A 19,860-nucleotide genomic window follows, 5' to 3' on the forward strand; every position below is an offset into this window, starting at 1 on the left:
CTGTATAGAGCTTCTCCAGCTTTGGCTGCAAAGAATATAATCAGTCTGATTTCGGTGTTGACCATCTGGTGATGTCCATGTGTAGAGTCTTCTCTTGTGTTGTTGGAAGATGGCATCTGGTCCCATCACCTCATGGGAAATAGATGGGGAGACAGTGGAAACAGTGTCAGACTTTATTTTGGGGGGCTCCAAAACCACTGCATATGGTGACTGCAGCCATGAAATTAAAAGACGCTTACTCCTTGGAAGGAAAGTTATGACCAACCTAGATAGCATATTAAAAAGCAGAGACATTACTTTGCCAACAAAGTTCCGTCTAGTCAAAGCTATGGTTCTTCCAATATCATGTATGGATGTGAGAGTTGGACATCCACTCTTTGGTCGCAAAGAGTTGGACACGACTGAGCGACTGAACTGAACTGAACTAGTGGATTCAAGGGGTATAGCAAAAGTAGGAGTCCAGGGGCTTCCTTGGTAGTGGCACGAGCTAAGACTCCAAGTTCCCAGTGCAGGGGCCCAAGTTCCATCCCCGGTCAGGAGGCTAGATCCTGCATGCTGCAACTGAAGATCTCACATGCCAAAACATCCTGCCTGCAGCAACTAAGCAAAATCTGGTGCAGCCAAAAAAAAAAAAGTAGAAGTCTGCACTTAGTTGGCCTTCTTCCTCCAAGTCTCAGTGGGTTAATGTCAAGATGATGCTCTGAACACCTGCTGAAATCCCACTTCCTCCCTCCTTAGAGATCCAAGCCTGACTCATCTCTCTGTTCCCCATGCCAAGAGTGGGGCCCGCCGCATGGTAATCACAGGGATTTTTTTAAAAACAGGATCATCCCCAGCAGTTGTTACCAAGTGTGATTATCGTAAAAAATTCTGGAAGGGGATGTCTTAGTTTGCCCAGATACAGAAGTGGAAGACAAAGAAGTCAGTATAGGTATGTTGTCTGTCAATTACAACTCAATTTTTTTAAAAATACATTTTTTTTAAAGTCTATAGAGAGAACATCAACAGCCTTAATTTTAGGACTCTGAATTCAACGTGGTTGTAAACTTCACAGACACAGAAATCAAATCTGTGGTTACTGATGGAGGAAGGAGGGAGGGATAAATTAGGAGCACGGCATAGACAGATACACACCACTGTATATAAAATAGATAAGCAACAAGGATTTACTCTATAGCACAGGAAACTGTCCCAGGTGGCACTAATGGTAAAGAATCCACCTCCCAGTGCAGGAGACCTGGGTTTGATCCCTGGATTGGGAAGATCTCCTGGAGAAGGGCACAGCAACCCACTCCAGTATTCTTGCCTGAAGAATCCCAAGGACCAGGAGAGGCTGGCGGGCTACAGTCCATAGTGTCACAAAGAGTCAGGCACAACTGAAGTGACTCAGCATGCATGCACAGGGAACTATGTTGAATATCTTATAATTACCTGTCAATTCAGTTCAGTTGCTCAGTGATGTCTAACGATTTGCAACCCCATGGACTGCAGCACACCAGGCTTCCTGGTCCATCACCAACTCCCGGAGCTTGCTCAAACTCATGTCCATTGAGTCAGTGATGCCATCCAACCATCTCATCCTCTGTCGTCCCCTCCTCCTCCTGCCCCCAATCCCTCCCACATCAGGGTCTTTTCCAATGAATCAACTCTTGCATGAGGTGGCCAAAGTATTGGAGTTTCAGCTTCAACATCAGTCCTTCCAATGAATATTCAGGACTGATTTCCTTTAGGATGGACTGGTTTGATCTTGTTGAAGTCCAAGGGACTCTCAAGAATCTTCTCCAACTCCACAGTTCAAAAGCATCAATTCTTCGGTGCTCAGCTTTCTTTATAGTCCAACTTTCACATCCATTCATGGCTACTGGAAAAACCATTGCTTTGACTAGACAGACCTTTGTTGACAAAGTAATGTCTCTGATTTTTAATATGCTATTTAGGTTGGTCATAGCTCTTCTTCCAAGGAGCAAGCGTCTTTTAATTTCATGGCTGCAGTCACCATCTGCAGTGATTTTGGAGTCCCCCAAAATAAAATCTTTCACTGTTTCCACTGTTTCCCCATCTATTTGCCATGAAGTGATAAGACCAGATGCCATGATCTTAGTTTTTTGAATGTTCAGTTTTAAACCAGCTTTTTCACTCTCCTCTTTCACTTTCATCAAGAGGCTCTTTAGTTCTTCTTCACTTTCTGCTCTAAGGGTGGTATCATCTGCATATCTGAGGTTATTGATATTTCTCTGGGCAATCTTGATTCCAGCTTGTGCTTCATCCAGCCCAGCATTTCGCATGATGTACTCTGCATATAAGTTAAATAATCGGGGTGACAATATACAGCCTTGATGTACTCCTTTCCCAATTTGGAACCAGTCTGTTGTTCCAAGCCCAGTTCTGTTGCTTCTTGACCTGCATACAGATTTCTCAGGAGGCAGGTAAGGTAGTCTGGTATTCCCATCTCTTTCAGAATTTTCCACAGTTTGCTGTGATCCACACAGTCAAAGGCTTTGGCGTAGTCAATAAAGCAGAAATAGATGTTTTTCTGGAATTCTCTTGCTTTTTCAATGATCCAATGGATGTTGGCAATTTGATCTCTGATTCCTCTGCCTTTTCTAAATCCAGCTTGAACATCTGGAAGTTCACGGTTCACATACTGTTGAAGCCTGACTTGGAGAGTTTTGAGCATTACTTTACTAGCGTGTGAGATGAGTGCAATTGTGCGGTAGTTTGAACATTCTTTGGCATTGCCTTTCTTTGGGATTGGAATGAAAACTGACCTTTCCCAGTCCTGTGGCCACTGTTGAGTTTTCCAAATTTGCTTGCATATTGAATGCAGCACTTTCACAGCATCATCCTCTAATAACCTATAATGGAGAATAATCTGAAATAATATGTATAACTGAATCACTTTGCTGTATACTTGAAACTAACACAATACTGTGTATCAATGACACTTCAGATATGATTGTAAACTTGTTCAGAGTCCCATTTATAAGTCGTATTTTAAAAGTGTATATTTTTTATTAAACTAGGAAGAAAGGTATTTGGGGCATTGTCTATTATACAGAATGTTAATATTTATGAAAGGTATTCTTTCATTTCTTATGCATTCAAAACCTTCTTAGATCTAAAAACCTAATTAAATGTATATAGAATTAAATAATATGATTACTACAGACACATCAATATTTTTACTCTAAAAATAAATTTTATTGTTTCTCTCTGTACTTCACAAAAGTTATTCATGAATTAGGCAATGAACTAAATCTCTGTGAAGCCGTAAAAGCAGAACATATTTGGTATATACTACTGGGTATAATAAAATTAGAAATGAATAACAAAAGTTACTCAATAAGGACAAAATTCTAAAATACCTCCTTGAGTAAGTCTTGTCTGAAAGAAGAAACCACAAAGAGAGAATCACGGGTCAAAACTCATGAGATATCCTCAAAGCAGGTTTTCAAAACAAAGTGAACTCCTGGACATTTATATCATCCAAGAATAAATATGTAAACACACACAGAGTCCTCCCTTGGTATCCTTAGGGGGACTGGCTCTAGGATCCTCATGAATACCAAAATCCATAGATGCTCAAGTCCCTTGTATAAAATGATATAGCTTCTGCATGTAACCAAGGATACCCTCGGTTAAATCATCTCTAGATTACTTTAATACCTAATACAATATATTAAATAAATGCTATGTAAATACTTTCCAGTGCACAACAAATTCAAGTGTTGCTTTTGCAACTTTCTGGGATCTTTCTTTTCAAATATTTTTGACCTGCAGTTGGTTGAATCCGAGGAGGCAGAACCCACGATATGAAGGTGGGCTTGCTCTGGGTGCATGTGTGTGTTCTAGTGGGTTACCACTGTGGGCAGCTTAATCCCATTGGAGGATTCTGGGAAACTAGAATATGACCTCAGACTTGTCTTACCCAATGGGCAAAGGAGTGAGCGTGTTTATCCTCCAGCTCTTTCCGTTCACTGGTTGAGGGCTGCTCTGGGAGCATCAGCTGCCCAGCTCAGCTGGCTTCTGCTGTGCTGAGAGGAAGCCATGAGCTGCAGAAGGACTCTCTAAGATGTTATGCGCAGGCACCAGTAGAGTCTGAGAAGAGCTGGGGAGAGCCAAGAAGAAATTCAGATTCCCAGGCTCCAGGTCAGGGATCCAGTGGTCCGTGATAGAACTGGAATCTGTACATTTTCACCTAATCTTAAGCATACTGATTGCACCTGACTTCACTGAATTCTACAAACTCAATTTTTTCATTTGTGCCTGTAACTCTAGTGCCTACTAAATGCTAAGTGGCCAGGGCCAGATTAAAACACTGATGTCAGCAGGCTTTAAGAAATTATCCACAACTCTCCCCAGTGTGTAAATGAATGTGAAATAATACGAAACAGTAAAAAAAAAAAAAAAAAGAAAAAAAGAAAGAGAAATTACAGGGAAAGCCAACACAGAACTTAATTTTCCATGGCATGGTAGGCAGAATAACACCTCTCAAAGATGTCCACGTGCTAATTCCTGGACCCTGTGAATATATTATGTCACATGACAAAGGGCAATTAAGGTGGTTAAATCTGTTGACCTGGAGACGGCGAGATCCTTCTAATTATCTGGATGGACTCAATGTTAACACAAGAGGGGAGAAGGCAGGAGAGTCAGAGTCAGAGATGAAGTGATGACCATGACATTTTGGGGTGGTTTTTTTTGTTTTTTGGTGCATCTCACGGCATGAAGGATTAACTCCCCATTAACTCCCCAACCTAGGGTGGAATCTGCACCCCCTGAGTTGGAAGCACAGACTGCAGGACAGCCAGGGAAATCCCCCCATGACACTTCTAACCTACAGAGTTATAATGGATCTGTGCTGTTTGCAGAAAATTCCTTACAATAAATCCCTTAATGAATATTTCCTGTTTGTTCTGCTTCTCTGATTGAAACTCGACTGATAACCATTTGGTGGTAATCACTTTGATTTCCTTTTTTTTGACCAAAAAAACCCTTTTCCTTGGTACCTCGGTTTTGTTGGCAGCTTCAGCATTTTCTAAACTCTGGGAACAGAGTGATGAATAAGACTTCAAGTTTCCACATGTGTGAAACTGGGTGAATCAGTGTACCTCATGGGGTTGTTGAGTGGATTAAATAAATCACTGAGTATAATGCACTGGGAATAATGCCTGGTACAGAGTAGGTGTTCAAGAAATGTTAGGAGAGCTAGAGGTCAGAAGAAAGACAGGATAGACTACAAACAATAAATGCTGGAGAGCGTGTGGAGAAAAGGGAACCCTCTTACACTGCTGATGGGAGTGCAAACTAGTACAGCCACTATGGAGAACAGTGTGGGGATTCCTGAAAAAAACTGGAAATAGAACTGCCATACAATCCAGCAATCCTCCTGCTGGGCATACACACCAAGGAAACCAGAATTGAAAGAGACACGTAAAAAGAAAAAAAAAAAAAAAAAAAAAAGAAAGAGACACGTGTACCCCAAAGTTCATCGCGGCACATCCTGGGAAAAACCACCACAATATTGTCTAATAATTAGCCTCCAATTAAAATTAATTTATTAATTAAAAAAAAAGATGGTCCAGGGAGTACACACACACATACACACACACACACACACACACACACACACACACAAACTGAGGAAGAAAGGAAAGGAGGGAGGGAGGGAAGAAGGGGGAAAATATCTGACAGCTACAAGTGTCTCAGAAACACGTTTAAGACTAGACTAGGGTGGGACTTCCCTTGCGGTCCAATGGTTAAGACTCTGTACCTCCAGTGGGGCGGGCAGAGGTTCGATCCTTGGGAGGAGAACTAGGATCCCACATGCCATGATGCATGGCTGGAAAGAAAAAAAAGAAGACTAGACCGGGGCTGGCAGCCCACAGCAGGCCAGATTCCAGACTGCCACCTGTTTTCATATGGCCTGTGACTTAAGAATGGTTTCTATATTTTTAAAACATACTTTTTAATAATTTAATCAGTTAATTTGGGGCGGTGCTGGGTCTTCCTTGCTGCGTGGACTCCTCTCTAGTTGTGGTGGGCAGGGATTCCTCTCTAGTTGCAATTCCCAGACTTGCTGCGGCAACTTCTCTTGCTGAGGAGCACAGACTCTAGAATACTCAGGCTGCAGTAGTTACAGCACAGGGGCCCAGGTGTTGTGGCTCCTGGGTTCTAGAGTGCAGGCTTAGTTGCTCCGGGGTATGTGGGATCGTCCCAGATCAGGGACGAACCCGTGTCTCCTGCGTTGGCAGGCAGATTCTTTACCTCTGAGCTACCAGAGAAGCCTGCTTTCTACATTTTTAAACGGTTGAAAAAATAGTAAGAACAGTTCATGACATGTGAAAGTCACAAGAAATTCACATTTCAATATCTACAGAGTTTTGCTGGAACACAGCCATGCCTATTTAAATCAGAGATGGCTGCTTCCCCACTGCGATGGCAGGGTTGAGTTGTTGCCACAAAGCAGAATGACCACAAAGCTTAAAATATTTACTGTCTGGTTCTTTACTCAAAAAAGTTTGCTGACCCCTGCTTTAGACTGCCCAGAGAGGGCCTCCCTGAGGAGGTGACATTTGGGCTGAGACCTAAATAGCCAAGAAAGAGGAAGATTAGGGCTAAGAGGGCACAGAGAACAGAGAACCAAGGCAAGTGTTTTCTCTCCAATCTCACAACAGCCTTCCAAAGAGGGGCTCTGTCCAAAACTAAGATAAGATCTTGCAGCTCTGAGGGTGTCAGGGGGATCCCAGGGCTATAAAGCCAACAGGTCCTGAGTTGGGGTGGAGAGCCAGGGCTGCCTGCCCTTGCTCTGCTGACATGGCACGGGAAACCAGGAACTGCATGCAGAAAGGCTTTATTTACCTTCCTGAGGGCAGTTACCGGAGAGTTTAGATTCATTCCCAGGAGTCGGTGAGAAGGACCTGGGATTGGCCCACAGTCTCGAGAGCGGGTGTTCTCCAGCCTCCCTGGAGGTTGGCAGTATGTCCGTGACTGGCACGAAACCCAGATCTGGCCCTGATAGCAGGACCTGTGGCAAGAGTAGTGGGTGGCACGGTGAGTATTGGGTTGGCCAAAAAGTTTATTCAGGTTTTTCTGTAAGATATTACAGAAAAAAAAAAAAAAAAGAAAAATGGGCAGCCCTCAATGAGTTCAGGGTCCTGTATTCACCGTGATTGGCCCACAGCTTGCAGCCTGGTGCAAAAAAGGCTACCTCCAGCCCTTGGGAGCCCAACTCCAGCCAGGTGGGGTTTTCTGGGGCTAGAAAAGAAGTGACAGTCTTGAGCTCTCGGTTAATAAATGTGACTCAGAGAGATCACTGACTCAATGGACATGAGGTTGAGCAGGTTCTGGGAGTTGGTGATGGATGGGGAAGCCTGGCGTGCTGCAGCCCATGGGATCACACGACTGAGCAGCTGAACTGAACTGAACTGAACAGAATCCCAGCTCAGCATTTGCTAGCTGTGTGACTTTAGGCAAGTAACTTGATGCCTCTGTGCTTTAATGATAATACCTGCCTGAAAGAAATGTAAGGAATTGAGGAAACAATAGCCCAGCACCACACCCACAGGAAGGACAGCAAACACCAACTGATCTTGAGCCCATTCTCTCAGTCAGCTTGGACCACAAGCGTCAAGGGAGCTTAAATCCTTTTGGCAGAGAATTTAAGCCAGATAGATAGATCTTTTCTCCACCCAGTTCAAGGGCCAAAAACTTGACATCATTCTCGACTCCTTTCTTTCTCCGAAGTCCATCCACAAATTCTGCCTTCAACACCCACCCACAGCCCCGTCATTCCTGCCATACTCATGGTATCACCTTAGTTCAAAGCGCCATCAGCTCTCGCCCAGGTTATTGCAAAGGCCTCCTGGTTGAGATCTTCCATCCTTCCCCGCCCCTGCCTCCCCCTGGACTCTCCACAGCGCTCCTCTTTCCAAATCTCTCCTGTTTCCTAACACTTCTGGAGTTAACAGACTTTATTTTTGGAGTATAGTTTATTTACAGTGTTGTGTGAGTTTCAGATGTACAGCAAAGTGAATCAATTCTACATACACATATATCCACTCTTTTTTCCAAATTATTTATTTATTTGGCTGTGTCGGGGTCAGTAGTCGCAGTGTGGGCTTAGTTGCTCTGAGGCATGTGGAATGTTACTTCCCCAACCAGGGATTGAACCTGCGTCCTCTGTACTGCAAGGCGGATTCTTACCCACTAGACTACTAGGAAAGTCCCTCCACTCTCTTTTTAAGGTTCTTTTCCTCTATAGGCTGTTATAGAATATCTATGCTATATAGCTAGTTCTTACTAGTTATCTATTTTACAAATAGTTGTGTATATATGTCAATTCCAATCTCCTAATTTATCTCTCCCCTACTTATCCCCTGGTAACCATAAATTTGTTTTCATCACCTGTGACTCTACTTCTGTTTTGTCAATAACTTCATTTGTATCTTTTTTTAAGATTCCACATAGAAGTGATATTATATTTGGTTTTCTGTGTCTGACTTCACTCACTATGACAATCTGTGTTGCTGCAAATGGCATCATTTTGTTCTTTTATGGCTGAGTAATCCTGATGCTCAGAAAGATTGAAGGCCGGAGGAGAAGGGGACGACAGAGGATGAGATGGTTGGATGGCATCACTGACTCAATGGACATGAGTTTGAGTAAACTCCGGGAGTTGGTGATGGGCAGGAAGGCCTTGTGTGCTGCAGTCTATGGGGTCGCAAAGAATCGGACACAACTGAGCGGCTGAACTGAACTGAATATTCCATTGTATATATATATATATGTGCCATATCTTCTTTATCCATTTCTCCATTGATGGACATTTAGTTTGTTTCTGTGTCCTGATTATTGTAAACAGTGCTACAGTGAACACTGGGGTGCGTGTATCTTTTTTGAACTATGGTTTTCTCTGGGTATATGACCAGGAATTGCTGGGTCATACAGTAGTTCTAGTTTTAGTATAGTGGGTGTACCAATTTACATTCCCATGAAGAGAGTGGGAGGGTTTCCTTTTCTCCGCACTGTCTCCAACATTTATTGTTTGTAGATTTTTTGATGATGGCCATTTTGACAGCACATGGTAACACCTCACTGTAGTTTTGATTTGCTTTTCTCTAATCTTTAATGATGCTGAACATGCACTTTTTGGTCATCCTTATGTTTTCTTTTGGCCATCTTTATGTCCTGAATATTCATTAGAAGGACTGATGTTGAAGCTGAAGCTCCAGTGCTTTGGCCACCTGATGCAAAGAACCGACTCTTTGAAAAAGAGCCTTATGCGGGGAAAGACTGAAGCAGGAAAAGGAGGCAACAGAGAATGAAATGGTTGGATGGCATCACCGACTCAATGGACATGAGTTCGAGCGAACTCTGGGAGATGGTGAAGGACAGGGAAGCCTGGCGTGCTGCAGTCTTTGGGTTGCAGAGTCAGCAGAGATGACAAATAGACTGAACAACAACGCCTCCTTTAGAACTCCTGCCCCCCCCCCCAAAAAAAAGAAAAAGAACTTCTGCCCGTTTTTTGATTTGGTTATATGTTTTGCTTTTTTTTTTGTTTGTTTTTTATATTAAGTTGCAGAAGCCATTTGTATATTTTGGAGATTAATCCCTGGTTGGTTGTTTCACTTGCAAATATTTTCTCCTATTCGGAGAATGAAATTAGAACACTCTCTAACGCCATACACAAAAATAAACTCAAAATGGATTATTTGTTCATTTTTAAATTAAATTAAATTACTTTTGGCTAGGCCAATACATGTGTGATCTTAGTTCCCTGACCAGGAATCAAACTCTCGCCCCCCTGCATTGGAAGTGCAGATTCATAACCACTGGAGCATCAGGGAAGTCCAATGGTCATTTTTCTCTTGAGTAGCTACTTTATGCCAGGTACTATTCTAAGCACTGGAAATAAGAGAACAAAACTTTGGCATTCAGAAGTTTAAGTTCTCACGGAGAGAAGAACAATAAATGAACATATAAGTAAAATATATAATATCTTCAGGGTTTTGGAGGAAAAGAACGCTAGGGAACGTAGGGAAGGGAAGAGCGCTTTGATTTTAGACAGGTTGGTCAGGGAAAGCATATTGGACAAGAAAAGGGTAAACAGAATGTGGGAAAGGTGGGTGTCAAGGAGCAACCTAGGAGCTGAGTATTATTTTTTAAAAGGTTTTATTTATTTGGCTGCACCAGGTCTCAGCTGCAGCATGTGGGATGCAGTTCTCTCACCAGGGCTGGAACCCCAGCCGCCTGCATTGAGAGCGCAGAGTCTTAGCCACTGGGCCACCAGGGAAGTCCCAGAGGATTCTTGACCAAGGGCTTGGCCAGTGCAGAGGCAGAAGTGATGCTGGTATGTTTCAGGTACCCCCAAGGAAGTCACTGTGACCACAGTGGAAAGTCTGCAGTATGAGGGGCCGGGACTGACCTCACAAGGCAGAGGGGGCGGGTTGGGTCTCCACCTTTTTTCCCTCTGATTGAGTCTGGAAGACAGGGTACCTTTTGAGCAGGGGAGTGACTGAAGTTTAAAAGGTTCACTGGGGCCTCTGTTGTGTATGTTTAGGCCCTCCAGTGTGGGAAAAGCTTAAGGAAGAACAGCAGAGTCAGAAAAAGGGTTTAAACACCTATCACAGCTGCTGAGCTACGATGGTTTAAACCAGGAAGGAAAGTGGCTGCAGAACTGGCATCAAAGCCAAAAGCCTTACAAGAGGGTACCAGCTCTCCAGGTGGGGGCCTTCCTACCCCTCCAACTTCACTTTGTTCTTTCCTGTTTCCCCAACCCCACAGATCACTGCTAACTGTGGTTTCCCAAGGACAAAAGAACAGAAGAAAAAAAAGAAAAAAACCAAGCGGGGCCTTGGAAATAAACTTTATTCCCCTTTCATTCTGCCTGGTGTCTGGAAATTCTTTTCCAACCCACAAAGACCAGGATGCTAACCATGTGCCTGCATGCTCAGTCCTGTCTGACCCTTTGCGACCCTCATAGACTGTAGCTCACCAGACTCCTCTGTCCATGGGATCCTCCAGGCAAGAATATTGCCCTTTCCTCCTCCAGGTGATATTCCCCACCCAGGGATCTTGTGTCTCTTGTGTCTCCTGCATTGGCAGGCGGATTCTTTATTACTGAGCCACCTGAAACCACGTATAGGCGTTTGATTATCTGTTGAGACAATGAACAAATGAATGAAGGATCCATTCTTAGATCATCCTCCTCTATTTTAAAGACAGGCATACAGTCAGAACTCAATAAATGTTTACAGATAGAATACTGCACAATTCTGCAAAACCCAGGTGGCTAGTCCTCTTTCGGGCTGGGGAAAACTGAGACTGGGGGAGTACACCCCTGGGGTCCCTCTGCCCAGCTTACTCTAGAAGCTTCCGTCCCACTTTAACTACAGTCAATTCCTGGACACTGGGAGGAAAGCGTGCGGTTTCAGGGTGAGTCACAGTCACCTCACAGGAGTTTCCCCAAAACGTCCCAACCCTGTGGAAGGGAACAGCCGGAACTTCCCAGGGCCAGAGGGGCCAAAAGAAGTGCCGCCACTCATCCTGAAAGTTCCCCGGGGTCCTCCCACACGAATCCTCCCACCCTCCGGCCATAGAGACGAAGGGACAGAAATGCCGGCCTCGTGCAGCCGAGACTCCGCCCCCCTGCCGGTCGGCCCGCCCGCGCCTCCAGCGGAAGCCGGAAGCAAAAGCGGGCCCTGCTAGCCCCGCGCTCGGTGGTCTCGGAGGCTCCGCGGGATTGGGGAGAAGATGGCGGAGGAGGAGTGAGTGGGCTTTTCCCGGGCGGCTGAGGCGGCAGGGCTGGGCCCCGTCGGGTGACAGCGAGCCCTTCAGTCCGCCCTCCGGCTCCAGAAGGCGGAGCTCCTCGCGCTGGTTGGCCGGGACTGACCGTGCTGGCGCCTGCGAGCAGGGGGAGGGGCGGGCCTGGGCCGCGCAGCCCCGTTAAGGTTGGACCCTTTGGCTAGGTATCGGCCGCTCGTCGTAGATCTCGGAAGCTGCCTTGCGGAAACCGCACCCCAGATTTCACTTTCCCATTTTTCGGTCATCTGCTTGTTACGCAGCGCTCCGCCGCCTCCAGAAAGTCCCCCCCCTCCCCCTTACGCAGCCAGTCCCCTCCTCCTTTGTAACGATCATTTTTTCTTCTCTTGTTTCCTTCAATGAAATCCGTTTATTCATTAAACTGGTGGCCATCTACTCTCGATCAGGCCCTGGTCACATGGTAGAGAACGAGACCGACCAGGAGCCCCTCTCAAGGAGCTTTCATTCTCGTGGGAAGAGAAGCCATAAATAGACAAGATGATTTCAGTGCTCGGAAGGAAGCGGAATGGTATTGGGGTGGAGGAGGCTTCTCAGGAACAGGTGATATGCCGGATGAAACCTTAGCGACCAAAAGGAGGAATAGGAGAGGGAAGACAGGTGCAAGAAAGAGCTTAGTGCCTTTTGAGGGACAGGAAAAAAGGAAGGCTGGAGTGTAGAGAGCAAGGGAGCTGGCTGTGTAAGATAAAGGGAGTGAGGTGTCTCTGTCCTTCAGTTGCCTCTGGGGAAGGACCACTCTTTTAGTCTTTTCTGCATACCTGCCCGGGCACAGTCTGTTGCATGTTATAGATGCCCATGTCTGTGGAAGGAGTGTATAAAAATTAACAAGGAACCAAGCCAACAGTTGAAATTTGACTCCCTCGCCTGACAACTTTTCTGTCTTTTAGCCTAGTGGTCGTTTCATTTAGTTAGCTTACTTAGCATGTTCACTGTCAGACGCTAAACTGGGCCTCAACAGCACAGAGCAAGAGGGGTGGTACGGCTCAGTGATTTCATGTTTGGACTCACATTTGGCCTGGTTCTGCCACTGACTTACTGAGATACTGGCCACGTTAGGCCAACAGGCTCTATGAGCCTGTTATTCACAGGTTAAAAAAAGAGAAAGTAGCAGTGTCCACTTCAGGCTTGTTAACACTTGTGAAATGCAAGTTTGCATGTTACCTAGTCCCCAGAATGAAGCTGTACTCAAAGACGTCAGTTGTTACAATCACAGCTACAGTGGTTATTATGTCAATATCAGTAGTGTACAATCGCAACACAATGTGAGGAGATAGCTGTGAGGAGCACAGTAGTAGGGCGGAGTGGGGTATTACAGAGGGGATTACTTTTGGGCCATTGAACTCAGGGTTTTTACAAAGTAGGGTAGGGCATTCAGACCTAATCAACAATTGAGTGAAATCAGTGGGTTCTTCAACTTGCACATTCAATCTAAGGGAAAGAATGTAAGCTAGAGAAGTAAAGGCACTTGGCAACTGATGCTGGAACTTGGAATGTGATGAGACTCCAGTTTGTCCCCGTTTGTGCTGTGCTCAGTCCTTAAATCCCCCATTGAGCGCCAAAGAGCAGGCAGCGTTTGGTTCTGCACTGGCCCTGACTCCCCCTTGGCCCTGACCTCTAAGTGGTTGTGTCCAGTGCTCCTGAGGCCAGCCGTACCCTCGTGCAGCAGCGGGCAGGAATTTTTCTAACCAGTTTCTCTCCAAGGCTTGCCTCTTGGTTGTAAGACTTGTGAATGCCGTAGAGCTCTATGCCAAGGTTCTCTTTCTGGTGTGTGTGTGTGTGTTGATCACTCCAGGCCCTCTTTCCTTTGTCTAATTCTGCTGTTTTCTATGTTCTCCAACAGGTTCCCCAACACAACTCATGAAGGTTTCAATGTCACCCTTCATACCACCCTGGTGGTCACTGCGAAACTGGTGCTCCCGACCCCTGCCAAGCCCATCCTCCCGGTGCAGACAGGGGAGCAAGCTCAGCAGGAAGAGCAGTCGAGCGGCATGACCATTTTCTTCAGCCTCCTCGTCCTCGGTGAGTGCAGGTCCTCGGCTAGTATTCGCGGAAACACCGTCCCCTGGCATTTTGAGCGTCCATGTGTGCTGTCTGAATGGTTAACCCCGGGTCAGCTTCTGTTGACTTTGTCAAGTCTGCCTCTCATTTGACTTTCACTTCATTACACGGAGGGTCACCCATCAGTTCATGATGCCATAACTGTTTCATCCCATCGTCCTTTTTCTTTATAAAATCATTGAGCTTAGTCATTCTGAAGAACATCTTTATCTTAGATGTCCTTTGAAAGAAAGACTTAAAGAATTCTTGATCTGGAAAGAACCTTGAACATCAGTGTATTTCAGATTCTGTTCATGAGTCTCTGTGTGTGTCTGTGTGACGTTGTGGGTGGGGGTCGGGGGTCAAACGGCAGAGCGTCTGACTTTCTGACCAGAGCCGCATTTTGTCTCCTGTGTCCGTTCGGCTTCCGTGCAAAATTTCACTTAGTTAAGAGTTTTGCTGTGAGTAAAAGATCAGACAGCCTTGTGCTAATACACTGTTTTCTTTAACCTGTCATTCCTGTTAACTGTGGTCATGGCTTTTGCCATATCTGTGTACCACCTGTGCCCCTGTTCACTCATGTGATATTTTTCTTTAAAGAGATTCACTCTCTCAGACTTAAGATCTCATTTTATTCAACCTTCTTATTTCACTGGTGAAGAAATTTAGGCCCAGAGAGTTTAAATTAATTGTCAGATCTGTCTTAGGGGAGACTAGAGGCTAATATTCAGGTTGTCAGACATCGGTCAGGAAGTTTACATAAAAGGCAATTTCTTAGGTGCTTCGCAGACACTATGGACAGTAGACAAGTGTTTTAGACCAGAAAACCCAGTTGAAACTGCACAACCACTTTGGATCAGCTAAGAAAGAAATAACTTCGAATAGGACTCTCCAAACTTGTTTATAAAGTGAAGTTGGCAAGTTTACATTTTCTACTCCTCTTTAAATTATATTGAGTCATATTTCTAATTAGATCTTTTCAGAAGAACAGAAGGTACAAAAATGTAAGAGTCCAGAGTATTTCTCTGATGGCTATTAGGACTGTTTTTGGTTTATTTTTTTGCAGAAAAGTGTAACTTCTTTCACATTTATATTTAGACTGTTAAATAATTTTACTAAGATAATAATTTAATTTAAAATCTCAGAACTCATCCTTTTATAGGTTTTTTAAAACTTTTTTTTTTTTTTTTGCCATGCAGCATGGTTTGTGGGATCTTAATTCCTGACCAAAGATCAAACCCAAGCCCTTAGCGTCACCGCAGTCTTCTCCACTGGATCACCAGGGAATTCCCAAATAGTTTTAAAAAATCTTTTTTCCAAAAAAGTACACAAACCACAAGTGTACAATGTCCATATAGATTGGATATGCCCAAGTAATTTTTTACTCTGTCAATGTAATTCTACTTCTCAGGGATTAATTCAAAACAATCAAGGACTCTTGTTTTCTTTTTTCCCCCTTTTGTTATAGTACTTGAATACTAAGAAGAAAAGCCATTGTTTTCTTGACCAAGAAGTCTTTAGTACCTGAATCCTTAATCCTGAAGGAGTATTGTTAGTCTGTTTACACTGTTGTCAGCATGATATGTTAGGGGATATAAAAGGCAAGCCTTGGAAGAAAACTTCTGTTTTGTAATCACCTTTTTCACAAGATGGTGAGAAATAAGACTTTCATAGTAACTTTCAGGGTATGGAACATCTCGGATTAGCTTGTGCCAGAGATCACAAAACAGGTTTTTATGATGTGGTTTTTATTTTTTTTTATTTTTTTTTTTATTTTTATTTTTTATGATGTGGTTTTTAATCCAGATAAAATGCTGCTCAGTATTTGTACATTTTTGAGGCCAAGAAGGGCTGAGCTGTAGTCAGTAGTGCTGCATATTTCTCTTGGATTGTCTTCTCTGCTGCCGCTAAGTCACGTCAGTCGTGTCCGACTCTGTGCAACCCCGTAGACAGCAGTGCACCAGGCTCCCCCGTCCCTGGGACTTTGCAGGCAAGAACACTGGAGTGGGTTGCCATTTCCTTCTCGAGTGCATGAAAGTGGAAAGTGAAAGTGAAGTCGGTCAGTCGTGTCCGACTCTTAGCGACCCCGTGGACTGCAGCCCACCAGGCTCCTCCGTCCATGGGATTTTCCAGGCGAGAGCCCTGGAGGGGGTGCCCCTGCCTCCTCCTGTCTTCTCTGCAAGCCCATCAGAAGCCTCTGACAGTGGCCAGGTGGTCTCTGTTTCCCCTCATCAGTCGATGAGTTGGTGTCTCCAGTTTGCATGTGTAGGTTACCATGTGTTAGCGGAATGGAGTGCTTTCTGTGTAAATTTGAAAGCAGGTTTTCCCTCTCTTCTTGTATATCAACAAATTACTAAGTATCTTGTATGTTTATTCCTGATTAGATGTCCACACAATGTAAATCTGATAAGGAAGAAAAATGGCTATTAATAGATAACTTGCCAGATCACTTAATATATAGACTAGTGAACTGAGGGAAATAGTCCGTAAGTTATTCTGGACTTCAGGAGTTCCTAACCTGGAACAGATTTACCACTTTTGTTTACTATTTTAGTCAAGTCAAATGAGATTGTGACTTTTGTGTGCAGAGGATGCCAGAATTGTAATCTTGACTTTAAGAAGTTTGAGATCAGCTGACCTACACTCGTCCTTTGCTGACCTTTGACTCCAGTGACAGGGGTGAGTCAGTTACTGATGTGCACTGGAGTTAACTATTAGCATCATTTGACACATTTTATGGGCCATAAAATTTAATGGAGTTGTTAAAATTGACTTGTCTTATGTTTCAGTGTATTTTCCGTAATTAAAACTTCAGGCATGAAAAATTGGAAATACGTTAACTTGTGGTGCTCATACCATACATATCACACAGAAGGGTTTGTCCCTCCTTGCTCTGTATTTTCTCAAGTGTACTTGAAAATGTGTGCTTGTATGTGTATATGTACATATGTACTGCTGCTGCTAAGTCACTTCAGTTGTGTCTAACACGTAGTGACCCCATAGACGGCAGCCCACCAGGCTCCCCCGTCCCTGGGATTCTCCAGGCAAGAACACTGGAGTGGGTTGCCATTGCCTTCTCCAGCGCGTGAAAGTGAAGTCGCTCAGTCGTGTCTGACTCTTAGCGACCCCATTCTTGAGATTTTCCAGGCAAGAGTACTGGAGTGGGGTGCCATTGCCTTCTCCGGTACATATGTACATTCATAAGCAAATAGGCACATACCGCTGGAGTTTGTTTTAATGTAAGAGGGGGCCTATGGCTCAGCTTTTCCTCTCACAGAATGGCTCGGAGATCTTCCCATGTTAGTGCTTTTTGCATATACCTTTTTATGTTTGTTTGTTTGTTTTTAAGAAAAAAATCTGTGTGTGTGGTAAAATAGACATGAAATTTACCATTTTGAAGTGTATAATTTAGTGGCATTTATAACATTCACAGCAATGTAATTTGAATCTGGGCAGCCATCACCATGATCTAGTTCTAGAACATTTTCATCACCCCTAAAGGAAACCTGGTTCCTGTTAAAAGCAGCCACTCCGCATTCTCCCTGCCCCCTGTCTCTCGTAAACACTGTTCTGCTGTCTCTAGGAATTTGCCTACTGAGGGTATTTCATACAAATGGGACCATACAATATGTGGCCTTTTACATCTGGCTTCTCTCACTTAACATAATGTCTTCAGGATTCATCTGTGTGTGGCGTTTGTCAGAATTCCCTTCTTTTCTAGGACTGAATAATTGTCCGCATGTTTATCCATCCATCAGCTGATGGGCATTTGGGTTGTTCCCACCTTTTGGCTGTTGTGAGGTGGGCCTATAAGAACCCATTTCTCTTGGGTTTGTGTGCTTAGGAACGGGATTGCCGGGTTAAGCGGTTGCTCTGTGAGGACCTTTCTCGGGAACGGCTGGGCTCTCCCACAGTCGCTGCACAGGTTTTCGTTCCCACCAGCAGCGCACGAGGGCTCCAGTCGCTCTCCATGTTTGTTACCGTCCTGGGCTGTCAAGTTCTATCTCATTGTGGTTGTGATTTGCATTCTTCCACTGATCAATGAGGATGAGTACCTTTTCATGTGTTTATTGACCATTTGCATATCTTCTTTAGAGAACTGACTATTTAAATCTTCTGCCCATTTTAAAATTGTATTGTCTTTTTGTTGTTGAGTCGTAAGAGTTCTTCTTTATGTTCGGCGGACACTAGACCTTTATCAGACATATGACCAACAAATATTTCCGGTCGTTCTGTGGCTTGTCTTTGCGGCTCTCCTTTTTATCGCTGGAGACCATTCTGTGACGTTGCTCGTCCTTATATGTAGCTCTCTCTGGTGATAGCCAGCTCTTCTTTTGCTCTTGTTTTTGGGGTGGGGGCGCTGCACCAGGCCGCAGTTGCTGCATGCTGCAGGACCGCCGTCCCCGACCGGGGATGGAGCCCCGGCCCCTGCGTGCGTGTGCAGTGTCTCAGTCATTGGACTGCCAAGGGAGGCCCTCTTTTCCTCTTTAGCTTCAGATAGTTAAATGATTTATGAGAAGCTTTTAAATTTTGTCATCCAGCTTGGTGCAAAGAAAGAGCAGAAACTGATTCAACTCCTTAGATCTATATATTTCTGTCTACTCATGTTCTCGTGTGTCTACATTTTTATACAGTAGGCATTCTCGTTGGTTCCATGTTGAGCTTATGCATTGGAGCTTTTTTGTTGCTCTTAGTATTTAATATAGGACTTTTCTAACTAGGCTAAATATTTATAATAAAATAACACCACAGATTGATAGTTTAAAGCACAGAATGAAACGAGGACAAAATTTCCATACTTACAACTGTTTCCTTTCTCTGGCCACCTGGTGCTTTTTGGTGGGACTAAAGATAATCTAATTTGTCAACGTGGGCTCTGAGGGTGGCCCATTCACAGTCGTGCAGATTGTTTGAACATTTCCTTTTACAAAAAAAGGCAACTCATTTATTTTTAATACTATATATATAATACTATGATTGATGAGATGGCATACCACCCAGGTGCCTAGTAAAAGAAAAAGACATGCACACTAACACTTGGGTCTTGAAATTACATTTAAGAGTTATTTATGTGAACGTGTGCTTTTTTTGGTCTGAAATACCTATTCTTTTCAAACAGGTTTACATCTTTTTGGTTCTTTCCTTTCATGACAACACCCCTGTGAGGAAAATCAGACATTATTCTCATTTTCCTGGTTGAGGATGAAGGCTGCCAGGAGGGGGTGGTGGGTGCCAGGGATTAAGGGAACAGGGTTGGAATCAAGCTCAGGCCGGTGGCACCCACTGGTGGTGTAACCTCACTCAGCCTTAGCTTTCTTATCTTTAATCGAAGGAGGCAGAGGTGATGACAGCTCATTCAGAGGGGGTGTTGACAGTCAGCTGAGAGAGCATTTGGAAAGTGCTCAGTGCCGTCCCTGGCTCGTGGCAAGCCCTCAACCGGTAGAAGCCCCAGTGCCCAGCTGGGGAGCAGACACCCCACCTCTTGGTCTCTATGTTCTTTTTTTTTTATTTTATTTTTTTAGATTTTTTAAATTTTTTTTGGTCTCTTATATTCTTATCACCAGGTTAGGATTAACTTTGTCCTGTTTGTAAAACACTCTGACTTCCTTCTGTGTTGAAAGAGCATGGATCACATGGCAACAAAATACTTCCTGTTAACATATAGTCTGTTGCAGCTGTGTTTGCATAAAAGTGATTGATTTCATTGACTTCTTCCTCACTGTTGAGGATCATTTCTCAGAATAAGAGAAATTTGAATAATTTTAAATGTTTGTATGAGATTTAACCACTTAGAAGAAAGATAGGTGTCTATTGCTCTTTCAACAACTGGAAAGCAGCAGCTAGTTCAAGCATGTAAAGAAACATGTAAAATGTAACGAACTACCTCCAGATTCAGAAATAAGAAATTGGAAATAGAGCTGAAGTTTCCTGTGTTACTGCCAGTTGTCCATTTCCCGGGCGGCCTCCCAGAAATAACTGCTGCCTTTGTCTTGGTGTTTCCAT

The 19,860-nt window shown here is 44.1% G+C and overlaps 1 protein-coding gene across 2 annotated transcripts in view; it reads left to right on the forward strand.

Annotated features, from left to right (window-relative positions):
* Positions 1–11,661: 11,661 nt before the first annotated feature.
* SLC9A8 (solute carrier family 9 member A8) overlaps positions 11,662–19,860 on the forward strand; it is a 73,731-nt gene continuing 65,532 nt past the window's right edge. The window contains exons 1-2 of one of the 2 annotated variants that reach the window (XM_065922158.1): positions 11,662–11,768; positions 13,661–13,839. In XM_065922158.1, the coding sequence (XP_065778230.1) occupies positions 11,755–11,768; positions 13,661–13,839 (193 nt within the window). In that variant the 5' untranslated portion in view covers positions 11,662–11,754. Of the gene's footprint in view, positions 11,769–12,212; positions 12,364–13,660; positions 13,840–19,860 lie in introns of those variants that run through there. The other variant, XM_065922157.1, reaches the window with a different exon arrangement.

The sequence above is a fragment of the Muntiacus reevesi genome, chromosome 2 (assembly GCF_963930625.1).
Source record: "Muntiacus reevesi chromosome 2, mMunRee1.1, whole genome shotgun sequence".
Taxonomy (NCBI): Eukaryota; Metazoa; Chordata; class Mammalia; order Artiodactyla; family Cervidae; genus Muntiacus; species Muntiacus reevesi.